The following is a 23949-nucleotide window of genomic DNA, read 5'->3' on the forward strand; positions in this document are numbered from 1 at the left end:
ATGGTTAAAATAAAAATAAAAAATAATTTTAAAAAAGAGTAACAAATGCTGGCAAGGATATGGAGAAAAAGAAACCTTTGTGCACTGTTGGTGGGAATGTAAATTGGTGCAGCCACTGTGGAAAACAGACTGCAGTTTCCACGAAAAATTAAAAAAAGAAATACCGTGTGATCCAATTCCACTACGGGGTACTTACTCGAAGAAAACAAAAACACTAGTTCAAAAAGATAGATGCACCCCCCCCCCCCGTTTAGTGCAACATTACTTATAACAGCCAAGATATGGAAGCAGCCCAAGTGTCCATCAATAGATGAATGGATAAAGAAGATGTGGCATATATATAAAATGTAGTATTACTCTGCCATAGAAAAAATGAGATCTTGCCATTTGCAACAACACGATGGACCTAGAGGGTATTATGCTAAGTGAAGTAAGTCAGAGAAAGACCAATACTGCATGATCTCACTTATACAGGGGAATCTAAAAAACAAAACAAACGAACAAAGAAACAAACAAAAAAACAGACTTTGAAATACAAAGAGCAAGCTGGTAGTTGCCAGACGGGAGGTGGAGGGGGTGAAATAGATAAAGGGGATCAAGAGGTATAAACTTCCAGTTATAAAATAAACAAATCACAAAGATGAGGAGGACAGCATAGGAAATATAGTCAATAACGTTGCTGGGTGACAGATGGTGACTACACTTATTATGATGAGCACTGAGTAACATACAGAATTGTTCAATCACTAAGTTGTATACCTGAAACTAATTTAACACTGTATTTAAATGATACTTCAATAAAAATTACTTAATTTTAAAAATAGATTTTAATATATTTTTCTATGCAAGTATCTGTCCCCCTCCTTCCCTCATTCACTTTCCTTATTTCACTCCTTCTTTTTGTATTTCCTTTGTTCTTTTCTTCTTTCCTCCACCCTTCATTTCTTCCTTCCTAGCTTAAAAAAAAAAAAGAACATTCCAGGCAAAAGAACCAGCTAAGCCTAAGATACCAATGAGAAAACAATGTAAAATGCTCGAGAAAGAGATAAAGGGGAATGGCTGTGGCTAAAGATCACACAGGATTTTGGTGAAGAGACAGAAGCTCCTGCAGGGATTTGCAGGTCAGAGCGAGGAGTTTGGATTCTACTCCAGGTGTGCTCCTCTTCCTCTACCTACCCGTAAGCCACTTCTCTCTTTTTCCACATAGTCTCCTTGTGAGATCTCATTCCATTTCACTTTTCATTAATATCATGTGGTTACAGGACAACACTCACCAAAACTTTCTTTAAAATCCAGGCCAGCCCTATCCGCCAGCATCCTGAACCATACCCACACTCGGATTTTCACTGGTGCTTCATGCTAAACAGTCTCAAACTAAAGTCATTCTCTTTCCCTCATACACTGTACTTTCTTCATTTTGTTGACACCATTATCAACCCAGTCACTTAAGCCGGAAGCCCAAGCTTCAACCTAGCTTCCTCTCACCTCCAACATCTAATTATGAACACTGATTTTTCAAGTTTAAGGGAGAGCTACAGAAGAAGGTAAACAGAAAAGGAATGGAATCTTTTGCCTCCACTAACAATGACACCTCCCAGTATGGCTCATGTGGAAGCCAAGGTTAACAACCCATCTCAGGAATGTTGTCTTAGTCCCAGCTACACAAGTATAACACTTCAACCTAATCAACCCACACCACTGTCCCTCTCAGTCTCAACAGAAACTACAGAACTTAAAAATCATTTTTTCCAGTTAGAAGATATCTCTAAGACCACCCAGTGATCTCCGTATTTATATAAGGAAAAACACGCTCACGGAAGGGAAGTCATGTGTCCCAGATTACTGAGAAAGAGACTACACAATCTACTTCCTTTACCTTGTATAGTTGTTCACTCATATGAGGTGAACCTCGAATCAGAACTTGAATATATAGACTTGGACGTTATTCTATCATATCACCTTAAAATCACTCCAAAATTGCTGGGTGAGCCACTTAAATGACCCATTTTATATTGTTAACATACCATAACATAATAATAGTCTAAAACCATGTTTTTAAAAGAGAAAGACAGACTTCATTTTCTGAGAAAGTCTGCATTATCCCAAATTAACTCTGTTCAAGTGAATTCTCATCATTGGTCAGAGAGCCACTGACATCTGATCTTTCAACAAGGTCACAGAACTCACAGGGCAAAGCACTGGGCAAGATTTACTGATGATCCCCGTTTTCACTGCTTCTCTCTGAAAGTACCAAGAACAGGGAGAAATACGTGTCTGTCTGTGTTCTAAGAGCTACATACAGCGATCAATTTTAGGTACCACCTCTCTAGAATCAATTTACAGCAGAGCTGCTAGTGCCGTATTTATGAACCTTTTAAAAACCATATTCTCGGGCACCTGGGTGACACAGTCGGTTAAACACCCAACTCTTGGTTTCAGTTCAGATCATGATCTCAGGGTCCTGGGATTGAGCCCGGCATCGGGCTCTGCACTCAGCGTGGAGTCTGCTTGAGATTCTCTCTCTCCCTCTCCCTCTGCCCTTCCCGCTTCTGCCGTTTCCCTCTCTAAATAAATAAATAAATAAATAAATAAATAAATAAAATATTCCAAAAACAAAACAAAACCATATTTTCTTTGATAAACATAAAAGTCTCCTGGCCTCCCTTCCCTCGACCTCTCAGAACTACACCATACCTCTTCAGAGCGTACACCACCAGTCCCCATTCTCTTTGAGGTCCCACCTTTCCTAGCTGGACCTGGGGTTAGTCTGTGTTTTTTCAAATTACATACTCCTTTCCTATCTGTCCTTTGCTCCCATGCTCACTACCCTAAATATGTTGAGAATCACTGTCCTAATTTACCACAGGCCAACAACCACCATGAGCTAGAAAATTAATGCATACCGCACTTAAAGACAAATTTTAGTTACTTCTGAGTTTTTGATACTTGACCTAATCTTCTCCATCTTCACAATATAGACTGAAATAGTTTTAGAGTTCCTTTATATATTTAAGATATTTATACTTTGTATAAATACTTTTGTATTTATCTACTCTTTGTATCTCTACTTTTGAGATTGATAGATTTAGGTATCCATAATTGAATACAACCAATAAAGAGAGTTATGTGATTTTCTGTAAGGTGTTCTACTTTGGTTTGAATTGTTATTTTTCAACTTTATCAAAAACCTACAAGATTTGATAGCTCTTATCATTGTAATAATGTCCCAAACCTACTATATTACTGGAATAGGAATAGGGAGGTCTGGGGGCCCCTGGGTGGCACAGCGGTTAAGCGTCTGCCTTTGGCTCAGGGCGTGATCCCGGCGTTCTGGGATCGAGCCCCACATCAGGCTCCTCCGCTCTGAGCCTGCTTCTTCCTCTCCCACTCCCCCTGCTTGTGTTCCCTCTCTCCCTGGCTGTCTCTATCTCTGTCAAATAAATAAATAAAAAATCTTTAAAAAAAAAAAAAAGGAATAGGGAGGTCTGTATATCCCACATTTGCCTACCCAGTAAATCTGAATTAGTATTGATTTACTGCATTATTTCTTCAGTTAATTTATTCTCCAGTACCCACTGTTGCATTGTTCAAATGTAAGAGTTCTGGATACAAAAGAAGCCTAAGGTTTACACTCTGCCTTCTAAGAATTATCTAACACTAGAAAGTAGAAACAAATGAGCAGATAAATAGCAAAGCAAAACTTTGAGCTTATAAGCCCCAACAGTCAACAAAGGCAGCAAGAATGACAAGCAACCACAGCACAGAAGGAGAGACGGATCGACTACAAGGAGGTTAGGTGGGATTAAGATAGGTGGGCAAGGCAGGGAGGGGATCCCAGGTAGAGGGAGCACTATGAGTGAAGCGCTGGAAAGAACTAAATCCGTAGTACAAGGGAGAGGAGGAGGGCACAGGCCTGAACGAAGCAGATAACCTGTGTTAGAGTGTTAAGAATTTGAAGCTGGAGAGGCAGCTGGGATCAGACGTTCCTCAGGGGCAGAGAGGACCTTCATACTAATAATAACATGACAGGTTGAGGAAATTTTTCCAACACGCGGGTGGCTTTCAAGCAGGAAAAAAAAAAATCAAACCACAATATTTATCCGAGATTCTTTCTCTTCTCCTTTTTCCTCATCTATATCTATCTATCTATCTATCTATCTATCTATCTATCTATCTATCTCCAGAGTATAACATTCATTTAAATAGTTTGAGTTCCTTTATAGAGTTAAGATACTTGTAACTCATATTTCTACTTTTGAGATTGACAGATATATATGTATGTGTGTGTGTGTGTGTGTGTGTGTGTATCTCCAAGACACTAACTTCACCAGGTTACACACACAGCAAAACAAATACTGCCTAATAAAGACAAAATTCATGCACGCCAATACTAAGTTACCATTTATAGACTGCTAACTATACGCTAGGCACTATGGTAAGCACTTTGCATAATTTCATCTAATCCTTAAAACCACCCATAGTATTATCTATATTTTATAAATGAAGCCAGGATCTTCACTGCCCAACATCACAGGTCCAGGATTCAGGCCAAGGGCTGCCTAGCTCCAATTACCGGGCTTTTAAACCACCGCACATGGGGCTAACCTCTGAAGTCTTCTCCTAAGGAGAACACCACAGTGCTTCCATTATTCCGGGGTACAAGGGAGGAAAGACAGTACCGGATAGCAGGTACTGAGTTACCCCTTCTGGTCAAACCAAGATTATTCCATAGCCAAAAGGTCAGATGGAATTATTTCTCCATCTGATCCTAATCCCTACCACCAAGATGCCCAGGCTTCTAAAAACATTAGAGGACAAAGATCTGAGGAACAGGGCTAGGCAAGGGGAAATTAAACAAATCTAACAAACCGGTCGGATAATCAGCACTTCCTGAACCAACAAGTTTCACTGACCAGAGAAAATGATGAGTTGGGGGAACTGCAGGAGACTTGCCACCTCTGTAAATGTTGCTTAAGCCCCAATCCTCCAAGAGGGGCCCAACTGATGAGGCCAGAGTCCTCTTCTTTTTTCTTGTTCCCAAAGGGTAATAAAGTCTCCATTTTGTTCTCAAATTCATGCTCTGTACCAGAGGGACAATAATCTCTCTCTCACCCTAAAGGTCCCAGTACAATAGCCGTAAGAATCCTCAAAAACAGGCAGCAAACAAAATTACATGGCATTATATTGCTTTCCCCAGGATTCAAGTCCTAGATGAAAGGCATCATTATTTAAGATCATTATAATTACAAATGATAATCTAACATCAATGCTATGCTTGGCCTTCTATGATAATAATATAGGGATGCCATAAACTCTTTCATCCAATTATCTCTCGGCTCTTCAGAAATCATGAATAACAAAGCTTCAGTTGGCATTGCCATCCACTGTCTGCCAAGGTTAACTCAGAGCCCAAGGAGAAAACTGACCAGTTCAGGCTGATTCACTCACAGCAGGTCCCGAATGAAACTCCAGATTTTCTCTTTAAACTTTGTTCCAACTTGAGGAATTCGCCATCTGCAAAGGTTTAAGTCTCACTCATAAGAAGGACTCCTCTTTCCTAACAACTGTCCATAACTCAAAAGAAGAACTGAGATTGTTTAAACTGTACATAATACACTAAAAATAAAGATAGCAGACTAGTAATACTAAAGATACTGGAGGGGGGAGAAGGAGGCACAAAATACCGCAGCCAGGATTGCTAAGCGATTTGAAATCACATGGAATGAAAAGGCTTTTTTACTTAGGGTATAAGCACAGAACATATGATTTATTTATGTAGGCAATTTTATTCTTCAAAAGAAACCAAAAATGTTGCAATACTCACTTCAACTTTGCTAAGAATATAACATATGCAAACGTGCAGAACTAGACGTGTTCCCTAAAACAAGGTTACTCGAAGAAGGGGTTCCAGAGAAGACTCCATTAAGAACAATCCACCTTCACAAAATGTTTCCTAACCATTGCAGTCCTCACTGATCTCCTTCCCCTCAACACCTCCAGAATTCAGAGACTACACCACACACCCTGTTGTAGGGTGCTTTTGTTTCATGTGTATTACCCACATTATGTCAACAAGGACGGCAGGAGCCAAATCTTCCATTATTTCTCTGTATGCCACAGCATCTTAGAGCTGAAAATACCACAAATGCTCAGTAACCCTTGCTACTCCTGGCTGGCAGGGCAAGCTCTCTCTTCTGCACTCTGCATTATACCTATACCCTCCTGTTTCATGGTCACAACATCCCTACAGAGGCAGGAAAGACATTTATTACAAATTAGGAACCAGTGGCTGACACTGGTTAAATGATTTCCCCAAAGCTACACCGGCAAACGGTTGTCAAAGAACTTGAACCCAGTATCCCTAATTGCAAGTGCTAGACCCTTCCTGAAAATTCTTCTTTGTACAAAGGATTATCAACATCTTCTCTCACAACATTCTGATTTTTAATAACCCTTCCCAATTGAACCTCCCTATAAGCAATTCAAGTCAGAAAATGCTTCCACAATACTTTGGGGTTGCTCAGATATAAGCCATGAGAATATAAAGAGAATTGTCTAAAGTTCATAATCCCTATTCAGCCAGTGGTAGAGTAGAGTTACAACTCCCTTGGCCAGAGCCTGCAAAGACTTACCATTCTGTCTCCTGCAGTTCACTGGTTTATTTCTGGAAGTAGCCATTTTATACAGAAAATGACAAAGATTTTTAACCATAACAGGTTAAACAGAAAGACTACAGCTCATTGATTCTGAGAAAATGAATTTAAAAATGAAGTGATTCGCCTGAAGTCAGATTAGACCCTTCCGAGCCATCCCTGACTCCTCTCTCTTTCCCCACAATGGTCAACATGTCATGTTGCGCCACCCTGGCACTACTGACATTTTGGGCTGGATAATTTTTTGTTGTGGCGGGAAGGGAGGGCTACTGGGTTCGCTGTAGGATGCTTATTAGCAGCATCTGTGGCCTATACCCCCTAGATGCCAGTATTACCTCCCACCTTGTAACAATCACAAATGTCTCCAGACATTACTAAATGTCACCTGGGGATAACTGCTCTTGGTTGAGAGCCACTGCTCTAGACCAGTGGTCTCCAAACACAGGTACACAAAACAATCCACTGGGGTAGAAAAAGACACAGATGAGACTCTACCTATATTAATTTCCATCTTAAAAAATAAGATTTTATCTTTATTAATACTTACTAGATGGCCCAACACTAGTGCTCCCTTCCAGTCTCTATGTCAGTCCTGGGTCTCATATGAATCTGATGGAATAATGAGGAAAGAACGGAAGCTCCACAGCACGAGCGGACACAGACTGAGATGTACTACAGTTCACGGGCTTGGTTAGGTGGATTTACTGATCACATTTGTTTTATGTGAATTAATCCTCATAAAGCAAACAAGGGGCTTAAGAAGATTCCTGCAAAGATACCTTAAAGATAACATAAGCATACACGAACAACAAAAATATGGCAGTGCCTCATTTCTATTCCTGGTGTACTTTTCTTTCTTTCTTTTTTTAAGATTTTATTTATTTATTTGACAGAAACATAGAGAGAGGGAGCACAAGCAGGGGGAGCAGCAGGCAGAGGGAGAGGGAGAAGCAGGCTCCCCGCTGAGCAAGGAGCCCGATGTGGGGCTCGATCCCAGGACCCTGGGATCATGACCTGAGCCAAAGGCAGATGCTTAACCAACTGAGCCACCCAGGCGTCCCTCCTGGTGTACTTTCCATCAGTCACATTACAATGTAGAAACAATTAAAATCTAGTAAGATATGACAAGAAATTCACCAAAACCTATCCAGATGACTTAAAATACAGATTTGCCTCTACTATCATAAATGATGAACTTCATTTTAAGTATACTGTGCCTTCAGATATCAGCTAATGACAGCAGGACATGCATATAATGTATAAACAAACAAGCATACATATAACAAAGGGATTAAATGTTTAACTGATAGTGCCATTCTACGCAAAAAGTTTAGGGACCACTGCTCTAAACCAACACTAATAGAACTTTCTGTGATGATGAAATATTTTCTATCTGTGCTGTCCAAAATTGTAGGTCCTAGCCACATGTGGCTATTAAGCAACTTTAAAGTGGCTAGTGTGCCTGAAGAATTAAAGTTGAATTTTAATTTTGATAATTTAAATTTAAACAGCCATCTGTGGCTATGGCTACTTTATTGGACAGCATAGCCCTGGACCACTAACAGATTATGCTATCTCAAAACATAAAGCTCCCAGCAAGCAGTGCACTTCCCTGCTTTTTGTCTTTGCCCATGTTCTTCTCTCCGCCTTGAAAGTTCTCTCTTGTCCATCTATGGTAAGTTCTTATTTTTGAAGACCTACCTCAAATATCGCCTTTCTTTAGCTTTCCCTGACAGCTCCTGACCCGACAAAATTAATTCTGCCTCATGTCTGTTCCCCTCCCCCTTTTATAACCGTCCACTCCAGCCCTGGGAGCTACCGGCTCATGCATCTGAAGTTCTAACACTGGAGTTCCTCAAAGCAGAGTCTTATTGATCACTGGCTCACGCCCAGCACATAGTAAGCGCTCGGTAATGGTTACTGGATACAGCAACGAATGAACCAACAAACCTTGAGCCCCCCAGTTAGACGGCAGTGCTCCTTCCACCACACCAAAAAAATGGCTCCAGAAAAGCAGCCTGAAGGCTACTCTTTGCTACTTCACAGTGCCAGATGCTACTTCGATAGACAATACCATTTCCATTATTATCACTGTTGGGCTCTTTCAGATGCAGATGTCACAGTTATTTCTTAAGCAGGCTCAGAAAGCATTTATCCTGTGAAGAGCACAAAATGAAGGTACGCGGTGGTGTTAGTCCCCTCTCTGAGGGGTCACCTTTCAAATACTGCAATGACTGCTCTGATGCAGTCATATTTCACATGTCCCGGATGAACGTTTATCAAGCTTTTCCTGTGTACTCTCCATGCAGTCTTAGCTACTGAGGTACAAATGGACGCCTCCCCTCATAACCTCCCACTCAAAACCCATGTGAAACTTTATCATCTCTCATTAAATGAGTGTGACTTTGTTGGAAAGACCAAAGGAAAGGCTTTGACCATGCAATTGCTTATTCTGGATTTCATTTCTGAATTCTAGATTTGGCTATATTTAGCAAAGCTATAACCGTCATCGTGCCCGAAGCCAGGAAGAAGACACCATTCACAAACCACCCCCTGAAAATCTGCAGTTGCCACTAAAAAACCAGACTTCCCAGCAGGCAAAGACATCTGAAGTGGGAGGGATCAAACTGGTGTTTGCGTCAGAGAAGACCTCAGGTGCTTAGAGCCAACCTCTCTGCCTGGCACTAAAGCTCTCCATAACCTTACTGCCTCTTCTTTTCTCTCCAACATACCTTCTGCTCTGGTCACATATCCTCACTCTCTCCCACGTCCACTCCTTTCTGTAACACTGGTCATCCCACTCCCCCACCTGCTTCTCCTTCAAGCTGCTTGCCTCTCACTGAACCTTCAGGACCGCTCCCCTGCCCCCAAACACTATTCCCTCCCTTGCCCCACAATTAGCATAGGGCTGAGGCACAGAGGGTAGCAATGCACACTGGAGAGCTATTCAACAGTTACTCGAAAGACCCAGGGCCACTGAAGAAAGCAAGCACCAAGTGAACAGCCAGGGAACAAACGTACCTTCTTCTACCATTCCATGTCCTTCCTTCCTTGCTTTTGAAAGGGAAACTTGTACTAACCCAGATGATAGCACTAGACTAGTCAGTATCCCTAAACTCATCATACTGTTTCACCACTCCACATTTGCATATGCTACTCTCTCTGCTGGGAAGGCCTTGGGTAACCCTCATCTGGACCATCTGCTGGGCAATTTCCATTCCTGTTCAAACCACACTTCATCTATAAACCCCGGCCCTTAGGCCCTTTCTCTTTATCACCTCATAACATCTCGTTATCATCTACTGTATACCAAGGGCCATGCCAAGTGCTGGACACTGATCTTAGGGTTATTTGTTGGTCTATGAGCTCCTTAAGAGCCAGGCCCACATCCTATTCATCTTAGTAATTCTGGAATCTAATGCAGTGCCTACCACAAAGAAGGCCTAACAAACATTCACTAAATGAATACATGTGTGCTGTATATCAATACAAACACGATGTAATTATAGGCTACATGTATGTGTACACAGACATAACATACATGTACACATGTTTGTTTTAGGTGTTTAAAACTACCTTGTGATGTTGGAAGGAAAAATTGTCAGTTTACTAGTATGGAAACTCACTCACTAGTTCTCATTAAATCTAGACCTGGATTCCTTCAGTGGAAGTAAGGAAACTGCTCTGATGGCGTACGCGGTCTACCTCATATAGAACTGACACAGTTCTGGAAAGTGGTCTTGGACACAGCAGGTATTCAACAAACATTTACTGTTTAAAGCTTGGATGTAGGGGCGCCTGGGTGGCACAGCGGTTAAGCGTCTGCCTTCGGCTCAGGGCGTGATCCTGGCGTTATGGGATCGAGCCCCACATCAGGCTCCTCTGCTAGGAGCCTGCTTCTTCCTCTCCCACTCCCCCTGCTTGTGTTCCCTCTTTCGCTGGCTGTCTCTATCTCTGTCAAATAAATAAATAAAATCATTAAAAAAATAAAATAAAATAAAAGCAAAAAAAATAAAAAAAATAAAGCTTGGATGTAAGTCCTCATATAGCTAAGGACGTACAACAAAAGCACAGCTCTCTAGTCCTTCTCTGAGCATTGCTCCAATTTTCCCATTGAGCTCATTCCAGAAGCTTAAACCAAATCTTCCCTTGACATCACATGCCCACGACCTCAGACATGATTAGGAAGTCATCATGGCATCCTCACTAAGGAAGCCAGAGAAAATAACCTCCTCTGCACCCAGCCTGGAGACAGCCATATCCCTCTGAACTCGTGGTCTAGAGCCTTCACTTCCCCCAAACAAGCCCCAACGCACTAGTTAGTGAAAGCAGGCGAGCAGGGCTGATGCTGATGGAGACACGGCAGCCCACGCATTCTCCTGTCTTACTTCAGCACCTCTTCCTCGGTGTTCTTGCATTCCTCACTATAAAGCATAGACTGATACCCACATTAGAGAAACAGGGATGACAGGTGGGATGTGTCCTCAAGAGTCTGTGTTTAAAGCCCGCTCTCCCCAAACTGCCTGGTTACTGCCCTGGAAACTCGATGCACAATCCTTATCATCCTTGGACAACTGTCGCTGGAACTGGTGGTTACATCCACACCTGGGGACTCAAAGAGAAGAGGGTGCAGGAAGGAACATGGTTACGCAAAACATCTGTTGACCCTTCAAGGAGCCAGTGAGGCTTCTGCAGAGAAATATCTGACTCTGTCCACCCACAATGGGGAAAAGGATTGCTGCAGATTGCTGTGGCCAAACTAACCTTCCCATTCCCCTCCACTCCCCCTTAAGTACATATAGGATATAACGTTGCTGGCAAATAATGACTACCACTCATTGAACACCTGAAAATGTTAAATAATTCACATACATTGCCTCACTTGATCTTCACCACCACTCCATGGGATAGGGATTCTCCAACTTTAGCTTGCATCAGAATCTCTCCAGGAATCTGTTAAAGCCCCTCCCTCATGGTTTATGGGGTGAGGCCTAATTTGCATTTCCTACAAGCTTCCGTGTGATGCTGAGGCTGCTGATCCAGGACTCCACACTTTTAAGAACCACTGCCACAGGGAAACAGATTCAAAAGAGATTTGAAATGTCTTATCCAAGGTTTCACAACTAGTAAAGAACAGACGCAGAATTCGAACCTAGATCTGCCTGACTCTGCAGACAGTGCTGGTAACCATGCTGTACTATATTTGTGAATATTTGCCTCATCTTACCAACTACACTGGCAGCTCCTTAAAGGCAGACATCACCCTTTAGACCTCCCTGTTATCCCTCTCAGAACTTAGTGGTTTAGTAGGTGCTACATAAATACTTTGTATACAGACTCCTACATAGCTATATACTTCTATGAGCCACAAATTCAAACTCACTTACAGTCAAAGACTATAAAGAGGGCAATATCAGCAGACCCAGTTTTACACGAGACTCTCTCCTGCTGCTCTGAGTCTTGGTCCAGGCTGTCTCCACACCTGGATAACTCCTACTCATTCTTTGGTCAGTCACTTCCTGCAGAAAGCAATTCTTGGCTCTCTAAAACTGGGGGCCACTGCACCCTAAGCTTATCTCCATGATAGCACATATCACTCTATTCTAACTGACTGTTTTCCATCTCTCAACGTAGTTTACAAACGATAGCAGCTAGTTTTATGTCATATCCCCAGGGCCAAGCACAGTGCTTGGCACATCATAAATACTCCATAACTGCTTGTTGAATGAATAAATGAATGCAGAGCTGCAAGCCCTAAGTTCCACATAAAAATACCATAATGCATGATGTGCAGTTTTCAGGGATGAATTCCAGGGAAGAGGAGGACAGCCTAGATAACAAAGACCAATTTTACCTTTTCTCTTCCCCATCATTCAGACTCTGAGAACAGGCACTGCTTAGGGTAGCACCAACTACACAATGAGACAATATCCCAGCTGAACAAAATGCTCCTGGGCTATAAGGTCAGCAGAAGCCATTCAAAGAAGGAAAGAGCTCTGCGTCCCCTCATCCCTCCTGATTTCTCTCTCACATACTCCTTCCCCATCCCACTGCAGTTAAGGGCTTTAGCACAGGGATGAAAGACACAGATCAGACTCAAGGGTGCGGATCTGGCAGCGGGCACAGAAGCATCTCCCATCCTGCACCAAAGCCCACAAGGAAAGATCCAGAGGGACAGTGACTCAGGCCCCGGATTAAATCCAGCTAGAACAGGGCTAAGAATGGAAAAGAGCAAGAATTGCACAAGGACATTCATTATCAGATCTTTTTTTTTTTTTTTAGTGTTTTTAAAGTAAAGGCTTCCACCCTAACCCCAGAAAAATGGGCCCAAGTTGAACCCAGTACTTGCACAAGCTGAGAGCCAAACACAGCTTCTTCCTCTCAACCCACCCGCCTGCAACACTCACCATGACGGGCATCTCCCAGGCCCAGGTTAGGACCTTTGCTTCAACCTTAGCTTGCAAAAGGGCTCCTTCTCCAGCTAATAAACTGTCCCCCTAAAACCACCATGTTGCAGTAACAGAAGCCTCCCCCTTCCCCCATCCCCTCTCAGCCGATAACACAACCTACAGCATGTTGGCCCCATCCAATTAGTTTGAAGAGCTTCATGCCAAGGAAATTGCTGCTTTTATTAAAAATAAAAGCACACAAGGCAGGCAATGGGCTGTGAAAAGTATGAGTCTAGCATAATTATGAAGGTCGAGGTTAAGGTTACCAAAAGATACATGCAAAGATTTCCAGAAAGCCTCAGGGATAAAAATATATATTTACATATCTATAGATATACAGATGAACACACATGGAGAGAATTTACACAGCAGATCTAAATAACATCTCCAATAGAAGAAAAACAAAAATCAGATGCCATTCTCAAGTAATTCTTTTGGCTAAAAAATAAAAATAAAAACTAAAACAGGAGGAAGAGGGGCCTAGCAGACTGGTTTCAAAATAACCACATTTATCACATGTAATTTCTGTTATCTTGGCTACATCCTGGGGACCTGATTACAGTTGGGTCAGGAAACAAAACTAGTCAAATCCACCAAGAGCCTTGGCTCTTAGAAAGACATATTCCCATTCTCTGAAAATCCTCTCTTCTTCAAATGCCTGCTCCAGGGAGTGGGAAAGTTGGGCAGAAGGAGAAAACCCTCTCTCTTCTTAAAGCTACTCCATCTCCACCCTTCAGCCCTCACATCACAATTTCAAGTTTAAGGAGGATGACAAGCCTAGCACCCTACATCTGACGTGAAGCTTTACACTTTCACACATACGTTTTCTCATCTGATCCTTATAATTCAGTGAGGCAGACAAGAATTGGCTTGCCAATTTTTTAAAAAATAATAAAATAAAAGGCCACTCGGTAAACAATTTCCAGCAACGTCCTTCCACCCCACAAGCCCTGTCACTTTCAAATCTCAGTTTTAAATTTCTCAAGGACAATGATTCACTGAGCAAGGGAAGGGGGAAGGGAGGGTCAATTGGTCAAAACCCATTCATACACTGAACAACTAGAAACCAGTCTTGCTGCATCAGCATAAGATTTTAATTCACGGCGCACTGAAAGAGTCCCACCATACCTTCCGCCAACACCTCGTCCACAGTGACCTGCTGTCGCCCAATGCCAAAGACCCTTCCGATGTAGCCACTGCCCAGGCCCGAGGTGCTGCCCCCACCTCCGCTGGAGCCGGAGCCCAGGCCAGAGCCGCCCTGCTCTCGCCGGGAGTCGAAAAACTTCTTCATCTTGCGAATAGGAAGCAGTAAAGCAAAATACCGACGGTTTCTGGATTTTTTTTTTTTTTTTTTTTAAGAAAACAAGAGATCCAAGGATTTCTTCTCGGATTTCAGCTCGGAGAGGAGCCACCCGAATCCGGCCGTGGGGGTGGGGGCTGAGGGAGGATGCCTATAGGAATATGCGTGTCAATCGCGCCGCGGTCCCCTCCTCCTCAAGAGAGCGATTCGTGTAAGTTTAAACCTGTGATGACAGAAGAGAGAGAGGATGAATCAGTAACACACTTACGAATTCAACCGCTGAGTCCTAGAGAGAGCAAAAGCCATCATCCCAGGGAAACGCTTCATGCATTTTCCTAGCGAGAAAAACCCTGGGGCGGAAAACCCGGCAGAGCCCGGGACCCCCGTGCCTGCGGCTCGGAAAAAGGAAGGATTCGGCCGCCTCGGGTAGCGCCGACCCAGCCGGGCACTGCCTCCCCCTCCTCCTGGGTCTCCCCGCCGCCCCGAGAGGCAGCATCCCAGCGGCACCCACTTGAGACGGCTCGGCGGCTGGCGCCCAGCTACCAGCCCTGCAACATTGTCACGGCCGCCGGGCCGGCCTGCGACGCGGAGAGGAGGCGGCGCTGCAGCGAGAGCCGGGGCCCCGTTCGGCGCCCGCCCGCCCGCCAGCTGATCCCCGGAGCGCCCAGCGGAGACTGACCCGCCGCCCCTCCCCCGCGCGCGCTCCCGCCCGGCTCCATCCACCCAACCAGGAAGTGAACCGCCGCCGGAAGTGCCTCTCGGGACGGCGCGGCGACGGGCGGAGGCCCTCCTGTTGCTGCCGCTCAGTCGCGACAGACGAGAAGGAGTCGTCGGAGAGAAGGGGACCCGGGAGGGGGGTGTCTCAGAGTGGAGAGAGTTTTGGAAAAGAACTTTTATCGCCCGATGGCACCCGCATGGCACCATGGGAAAGGTAGTTCGGCGCAACTCAGCGGCTGGACTACAACTCCCAGAATGCCCCCTGAAGGAGCGAGCGAGGTGGCTGCGGTGGCCTCCTTGGCCTCGAAGGTGGTTAATGGGGTGGTGCATTTGTGGGGATTCGGTTATTTAAACACATCCGGTAAAGAGACGACCAAGGACTAGGAAACTGATGCATGTTCCACCCTTTTGGAGCCATCTTATTTGCGGCTTGACCTCCCTGCACAAGGGATTCTGGGGGTTGTTGTTTCCAAAAGGATTGAGGCTGACACCTGAAGGACGCGGCTTAACCTCTTAGCCTCAAGCCTGTCCTGCGGGGCTTACCGACGTCACCTGGGCAGAAAGTGGAAGACAAGGGGTGGTCGGGAGAATTTTGCTGGCAGTTGGTACAAGGCCACACCCAAACGCCAACCCTAAGTAAAACCTGTGCCCTTCTGCCCGCAACCTCAAAAGCTGTTTTGCTCCCAGTTGTTATGAGAACTGCTCAGCAGTCAGCTCTGAGCTAGGCGCTGTGAGAAAGCTTAACAAGACAGTGTTTCGTCTGGGAATCTACAGGCGAGACTTGAACCCGAGAAACTTAAGGGGTGTGTGCGGGGCAGATCCTAGGGTACCAGCAGATCCAAATCGTTGTCTCTGATCCCAAACTTCAGGACTCGGCTGCCGACGGTGACGCTTAATTCTTTCCCCTTTGCTGATGCTATGGGTGGGCCTGACCTTCACAAATCCCCTCACAAAGAACCCAAGGCTGACCTTCTGTTATTTCTTTTTCACTTCAAGATTTCCTCCTTGATGTTTATTTTACCCTGATACCGCCTGAGTGCCAAAGTCCACAACGTGATTTTCATCAGTCAAATGCAGAAGATTTGGAAGGCCGGTTAGTACCCTTCTCCATCCCTAGGTTTCCTGATGGATGATGCTGAAAGTAGTTCCAAATCCCTGCCCCCCCCGCAAAAAAATCTATGATTTTTCTAACCACCTGAATATAGGTTATTTCTCACCACCACCAGCTCTCCCTAATTCTGTGATAGGGCTCTTGGTTTGTATTTCATCCCAGAACTTTTTCAACAGGCATTTGAGAAGAGGCCAGAGAGGTACTCCAGGGGAAAAAATGGTTCTTGCCTTCTCTAATCTGAATGTTGAACTGAGCCCTGAACTGCTGCTTCTCCTTCCTCTTTTCCTTCTCCCTCTCTTCCTCCTCCTTCCCCCCCCCCCCCCATCTTTTTTCAAGGAGTGCCTTTGTAGTTAAGCTTCCTGTGTAGAGACAGCATTTTTTCTTCCAGAGGGAGTCAATGTTGTCACCTCAGTTCACAAATTCATGCAGCCACCTCCAGGGTGGAATGCAGCGCCTGCTAAAACATTCCCTCAAAGGAAGCCCACGGAGGCATGTTCTCTGCACTTTCCTTAAAAGGCTAGATTTTCTCTTAAGGAAGTTTGGAATAGACCTTAAAATAGATGGGAAAGCTCATTTGGAATTAGATTCATTGACCTCCATCTTTATCTACATCTGTTGATCTTGACTGACTTTTTTGAAGTTCTGTTGGGTCCTAGAATCTGTTGCTATCTCAGTTTTTACTTTTCTAGACATTCCTGTTACCAGACGAGGCCAGACTTATGCAAATCCCAACTCTCACTTCTGAGGAACAAAAACTTGTTTTTATGTGATAGGATTAAGGCAGCTAACAAGCATCCACCTGATGCTTTGAGGAGGTTTTTTTTTTAAAAGAAGCAAAAGAAAGAAAAAACATTGGATTGGAAAGAAAAAACATCCAGGAACACTGGATTTCTTGCTTTCCATTCTTTCAGAGACTAATAAGTATAATGACAAAACTCCAGTTTTTAATCCTTTACATATAATAAATTATTTGATCCTCATAACCACCCTATGAAATAAGGTAATAGTAATTGTACTCATTTTGTAAATGGGGGATCTGAAGCATAGAGATAAACAAGTTGTCCAAAGTCACACAGATAGTGACTGGCAAAGCCAGTGCTCAAACCCAGACTTTTTGGCTTTAGAGCCCAGTGTTTAACTAGCTACACTGAACTACCTACTTAGAAAGAACAAATATAAACTGATTAAAATACTAGAAAATAGTTAGAAACATATCTGCAAGCAGCAAGGGACCAGAAGACAGGAAATCTCTGCCACTCCATAGCTGTGCCCTAGACCACTTAGATCTCTGGACCTATTTTCTCAGCCATAAAACCAGTGCTCTCTTACAACTCTTAATAATTTTCTTGTTGCTGAGTGCAAAATAATCACAGACCAGCCACCATCATCCCAAAACTCCTACTACACTTACTTTCTGTGTGATTTGTCCCACCCTTCGTTGTGTTCCTATTCAACTTTTCATGTATATTGTCATCTCAAGTACTCAGAGTAAGGAACAGTCTTCTACTTATCTCCTTGAGCATTCAATACAAAAGCTATAGTGTGTGTCCTTTGCCAGTATGTAAATACGCCAAATAATTGACTTCAAATTAAATGTGACATAGAACAGAGCAATCTGAATAAGGTGGAAAAATTGATTTGAAGTATTCTGGACTAGGTGAGCCTTTGAACTTAGTCTAGGAGATACTATGGATAAATACCTAATCAAAGAGAAGGGGAGGGCGCCTGGGTGACTCGGTAAGTTAAGCAGCCGACTCTTGATTTTGGCTCAGGTCATGATCTCAGGGTTGTGAGATCAGGCTCTGCGCTGGGCATGGAGCCTACTTAAGATTCTCTCTCTCCCTCTCCTCCCCCCACCACCCCGTAAAAAAAAAGAGAGAGAGAGAAGGGGGAAAAAAAGTGACATTTAGTGAGTATTTTCCATATGCCAGTTACTGTATTAAGCACTTAACATATTATCTTGTTTAATCCTCCTGTATGCATCTCTGCAAAATAGATACTATTATCTATTATATTAAGGTAGATACTATTATCCTATTATCCCCAATTTTATAGATGAACAGTGAATATTTTGTTAGTAGCAGAGGGATGTGCATGGTTTGTTGGGAGAAAATGATTTGCCCTGTGGTGTGGCTAACTCGTGTCACGGTAAACCCAGTTATGGCAATGTGTGATGCACCCTTAGAGAAAATCAAAGAAAAGGGGACCAACATGAATTAACTACCTTACCTAAGGCCCACACTGTGTTGGGTATTTAATCATATCATTCAGTCTTCATAATACACCTATGAGGGGTGTATTACCCTTAATTTTGTCAATGTGGAAACAGGCTGAGCGGGGTTAATGTATGTCAACTATGGCTACACAGAGCCTGTAAAGGACAGAGGCAGACCTGACTGACCTCAAAACCCTCGTCATTTTCAACTACACCATGTAGCCATTCTATATTGCCAGCTTTTAGTCCACTGGAATTTACTAGAAACACGGATTATCAGGCCCCACTCAGATCATTAACTATTTGATTACTAAATAACGAACTAATCAAATGCATCACTTAAGGGGGAGAGCCATATACTTTTTTACTCCACTTTTGGTTTAACATTTTAAAAAACCTTTTTTAAATGTAAATATTTTTCCTGCTCTTCCGAGATGTAATTGACATATTTGTCATTGTTGTATTTTCTCCAGGACTAAAAATGGTACACAGAGATACAGTTTTCAGAAATTTATTTTCAGGGGTGCCTGGGTGGCACAGCGGTTAAGCGTCTGCCTTCGGCTCAGGGCGTGATCCCGGCGTTATGGGATCGAGCCCCACATCAGGCTCCTCCGCTATGAACCTGCTTCTTCCTCTCCCACTCCCCCTGCTTGTGTTTCCTCTCTCACTGGCTGTCTCTCTCTGTCAAAATAAATAAATAAAATCTTTTAAAAAAATAAATAATAAATAAAAAAATAAATAAAAGTGAGTAAAATATGATCATCCTTTCAAGGAATTTAAAATATCCTGTAAAATAAGTGTATTAAATGAGAGAGGGAACTAAAAATAGTAAGAAAGGCACAATCATAGTAAAAACAGCTAGAAGGTATTTAGGTAGGGGCGGGAGCAGCAATCCCCTTTCACCAACCATCCAGGTAATTCTGATTCATATTCAAGTTTGAGAACCACTGTTTAGCAGAAGGGAAATTACAACGACCATTTTCCTTTTTTAACAAGAACATTTATTGTTCTTGTTTTCTGGTTAGAAAAGTAATTACATAATCATTGAAGAAAGTAGTATAAAGAATAAAAGTCAACTCAGTAAAAATCACTCAGAGATAACTACTATTGGCTTTTTTTTTTTTTTTTTGCATTGACTATTTTCATGAATCTCAAAATTTCAAGGACCTCTCAGCATATCCAGTCCAACAGCCTATTGGAGGTCTAAATCCCCTTTCTCTTTTTAGTTGCCCTATAAATCTTTCAGCTACTCCTTCTGCTGTGTTCTGCTACTTACTGTTACTGCAGATCTTTGAATGTACCTCCATTATAGCCTTGGTTAACCTGTTTATCCCTTCAGGATTACATCACACTCATCTTTCTGTCCTTTGCAGTGGACTCACACATACATAGTGGGTGCTCAATAAATATTTTTAACAAATGAGTTAGTGATTTAATGAAAAAAATCTATACTGAAACATATTTAATGCTTCTTATCAGGGTCCTAATTAGATTGAGCTCTAATAGTCTCATTAACCACAGAAATGTTCTTTTAGAAGAATTCCTTTGTCACAAAAGTTTCTAGACCTGAAAGTTTGATGATCAGTAAATCTCAAAGGATTAATAAAGAAAAGGTACAGGATATTCAGTCCTCCCTAACGCTATGAAAGGCACCCGAGATGCTCTAGGTCACTCATTTCCACCTTCTCCTGCAGTTTATTTTGATGTCACTAGTTGAATATCAATTTACCCTGAGTTTTCATTCTCTTTCAGTAACTACCCCATTTTTCTCCACCTTTTTCCAGCAAAGCACATCAGTGCAGTTGTCTATCGTTGTCATCTCTATTAGTTCTCCACGTTACTGTGTCCAATAAACAGCTCTAGGTCCTTTTTTTTAAATTTGATTTATTTAAACAAACAGACAAAAAAACCCAATTCACCCATTTCTCCCACCCATCAGTCCCTGACTCTGGCACCCATCAATCTGTTCTCTGTACCTATAGGCTTAATATATGCATTTTTTAGATTCCACATATAAGAGAGATCATATGGTATTTGACTTTTTCTGACTTACTTCACTTAGCATGATGCCTTCTAGGTCCATCCATGTTGTTACAAATAGCAAGATCTCATTCTTTTCTATGGCTGAGTAATATTCCATTATATATATATGTAATACATATTTTTATGTTTCAGTTATTAGTAATATGCCATTATATATATAGTAATATTCCACTATATATATATGTGTATATATATGTATATATGTATATATATATGTATATATATGTATATATATGTATATATATGTATATATATATGTATATATATGTATATATATGTATATATATGTATATATATGTATGTATATATATGTATATATATATATATGCCACAATTTCTTTATCCATTCATCCACTGATGGACAGTTAGCTTGTTTCCATATCTTGGCTATTGTAAATAATGCTGTAATGAACATGGGGATGCAGATATCTGTTTGAGTTAGTGGTTTTGTTACCTTTAGATAAATACCCAGAGGTAAAATTGCTGGATCATATGGTAGTTTTATTTTTAATATTTTTGAGGAACCATCATACTGTTTTCCATAGTGTCAACACCAATTACATTCCCACCAGCAGTGCACAAGAGTTCCCTTTTCTCCACACCCTCACCAACATTTGTTATTTCTTGTCTTTTTGATACTAGTCATTCTAACAGGTGTGAGATGATATCTCATTGTGGTTTTGATTGGCATTTCCCTAGTGATTAATAATATAGAGCATCTTTTTATGTACCTATTGTTATCTGTATGGTTTTTTTTTAAATGTCTGTTCACATCTTCTGCCATCTTTTTTTTTTTTTAAAGATTTTTATTTTATTTATTTGACAGAGAGAAAGACAGCCAGCGAGAGAGGGAACACAAGCAGGGGGAGTGGGAGAGGAAGAAGCAGGCTCCCAGCGGAAGAGCCTGACGTGGGGCTCGATCCCAGAACACCGGGATCATGACCTGAGCCAAAGGCAGACGCTTAACGACTGAGCCACCCGGGTGCCCCTCTTCTGCCATCTTTTAATTGGATTGTTCAAGGGGTTTTTTGCTATTGAGTTGTATGAGTTCTTTATGTTTCAGTTATTAGCCCAATATCAGATATATGATTTACAAACATTTTTGCCCATTCAGTAGGTTGCCTTTTCATCTTGTTGATGGTTTCCTTTGTTGTGCAGAAGCTTTTTAGTTTGGTGTTTATTTTTGTTCTTGTTGCTTTTGGTATTAGATTTTAAAAAATCATCTTCAAGACCTGTGTCCAGGAGCTTACTACCTGTGTTTTCTTCTAGTTTTATGGTTTCAGGTTCAAGTCTTTAATCTATCTTGAGGTGATTTTTGTGTACAATGTAACATAGTGGTCCATTTTCATTCTTATGCATATGGCCGTCCAGTTTTTCCAGCACCATTTCTTGAAGAGATTGTTTTTTCCCCATTGCATATTCTTGGCTTCTTTGTCTTACTAATTGACCATATATTCAGGGGTTTATTTCTGGGCTCTCTCTTCTGTTACATTGATATATTTGTTTTAGCTCAGTACCATACTGTTTTAATTAATATAGCTTTGTAACATAGTTTGAAATTAGGGAGCATGATGCTTTTGTTCTTTCTCAAGATTGCTTTGGCTATTTGGGGTCTTTTATGGTTCCATACAAATTTTAGGGTTTTTTGTTCTATTTATATGAAATATACCATTGGTATTTTGTTAGGGATCTCACTGAGTCTGTAGATTGCTTTGGGTAGTATAGATATTTTTACAATATTCTTCCAATCCATGAGCATGGAATGTCTTTCCATTTATTTCTGCTATTTTGATCAATTTCCTTTTAGCATTTTTTTCAGTATATAAATACAGTTGGGTTTTTTTTTTACCATATTAGATCCCATTGCATATTTGATCCATTCTATTATTTTTTTCATTTAATAATTTCCCACTTCATTATATATTCTCCGGAAACATTATTTTAGTGGATGCTTAATAATCAGTTCTTTACTGTTGAATATTTTATCATTTTATTTTAAAATTTTAATGTTTTACATGTATATTTCATACATTTACATTACATTTACATGTATATAATTTTCGTGTGTGTATATATATACATATATATATATATTTAATTATGTTTCCTCCAGGAAAGTTATACTAATTTGTTCTCCACTGTTGATTCAGTTAACGTATATTTATTAAACACCTACCATGGGTTACATACACACCAGAAATTTTATTGCAATGAACAAAATAAATACACTCTTTGCTCTCAAGGAGCTTTTCGTCTTAAAAGAAGACATTCAGTCCGGGCACCTGGATAGCTCAGTCAGTTAAGCGTCCAACTCTGGATTTCAGCTCAGGTCATGATCTCAGGGTTGTGAGATGGCTCCCATGTACTTGGTGTGGAGTCTGCTTAATATTCTCTTCCTCTACCCCTCCCTGATCATGTGTACTCTCTCTCTCTCTTTCTCTCTAAAAAACAAACAAAAAACACTGAGTCTGTACAGTTAAAAGAGAAATCTATCCCATTGATAGGTAGAGATGGTGCTCATTGTTTTAAATTGTCGTTGTTTAACTTAGTGAGCTTGGGTACTTTTAATTGACAGGGACTCTATCCTTAGCCAAACACGAGCCAGGCTCCTCTGAGTCCTCTTTTGACTAGATCTTGACCTTGGGCTCTGTGCTTGGCCCACTTAGTTCAGTCTTAGCAAGAATCCTGCTGAGTCAGTTTAGCAAAAATCCCCCACCCTTCATATCTGATCACTTTTGATATCTGATCCCCCATTCTATGTATCCTATCACCTTGGCTTGCCTTCAGTGAGAATCCTATTGAGTCTGTCTAGCAAGAATCCCCCTAGCTTGATGTTTCTCCTCTTGATATTTCTCCTTAGGAATTTTCTGTCCACTGACCCCCACCCTTGGCTGTAAGTCTCCACCTACCCTGGTTGTATCTGGACTTGAGCTCCATCTCTCTCCCTTACTCAAAAACCCTCATTGCAATAGTTCCTCTTGAATAAAATCTTCCTTACTGTCTTTGACAAGTGTCAGGAAATTTTTTTCTTTAACACCATGTTCATTACTTCATTCATTAGTTGTTTCGTTAAGTACCTGTTACATGCCAAAACTATGCTAGTGTTACAGGATTTCTTTGACTTCAGTGCCTGAGGTTCTTGGTCACACAGATTTGAAGAATGAAGAGGTAGACCAGACGAAGAGTGGTGGGCAGCAAAGCAAAGTTTATTGAGTGATAGTACAAAGTTTATTCAGTAATAGTACAAAGCTCCCAAAGAGGGAGGGGACCCGAGAAGGTTGCCACCAAGAAATTTGTAAGTCTAGGGATTTTTATGGGCTTGTTGATGGTCTGTTTTAATCTGATTAACGCTCTGTGCCCTGTCATCTGATCAGGTTTTTTGTCATCTATCACCATCTATCTATCATGTGGGAAGAGGTGGAAGTTGGCATAAAATCCTTTTAAGAGTGGTTCCCTCATAG

The 23949-nt window shown here is 41.8% G+C and overlaps 2 protein-coding genes across 17 annotated transcripts in view; one reads left to right on the plus strand and one right to left on the minus strand.

Moving 5' to 3' along the window:
* Nucleotides 1–15109, minus strand: part of AAK1 (AP2 associated kinase 1) — a 164175-nt gene extending 149066 nt beyond the window's left edge. For 4 of the 16 annotated variants that reach the window (XM_087863481.1, XM_087863479.1, XM_087863478.1 and 1 more), the window contains exons 1-2: nucleotides 14914–15105; nucleotides 14231–14625 (exon numbers count right to left, since the gene is read on the minus strand). In XM_087863481.1, coding sequence (XP_087719607.1) covers nucleotides 14231–14393 — 163 coding nt within the window. In that variant the 5' untranslated portion in view covers nucleotides 14394–14625; nucleotides 14914–15105. Of the gene's footprint in view, nucleotides 1–14230; nucleotides 14626–14913 lie in introns of all 16 variants that reach the window. The other 12 variants (XM_087863472.1, XM_087863470.1, XM_045788154.2 and 9 more) reach the window with 6 other exon arrangements.
* Nucleotides 15110–16115: 1006 nt separating this feature from the next.
* ANXA4 (annexin A4) overlaps nucleotides 16116–23949 on the plus strand; it is a 151708-nt gene continuing 143874 nt past the window's right edge. The window contains exon 1 of the mRNA XM_045788172.2: nucleotides 16116–16212. The gene's annotated coding sequence lies outside the window, so the exon portion shown is untranslated. The remainder of the gene's footprint in view (nucleotides 16213–23949) is intronic.

The sequence above is a fragment of the Ursus americanus genome, chromosome 7 (assembly GCF_024610735.1).
Source record: "Ursus americanus isolate L20-20 chromosome 7, mUrsAme1.1.p, whole genome shotgun sequence".
NCBI classification, from domain to species: Eukaryota; Metazoa; Chordata; class Mammalia; order Carnivora; family Ursidae; genus Ursus; species Ursus americanus.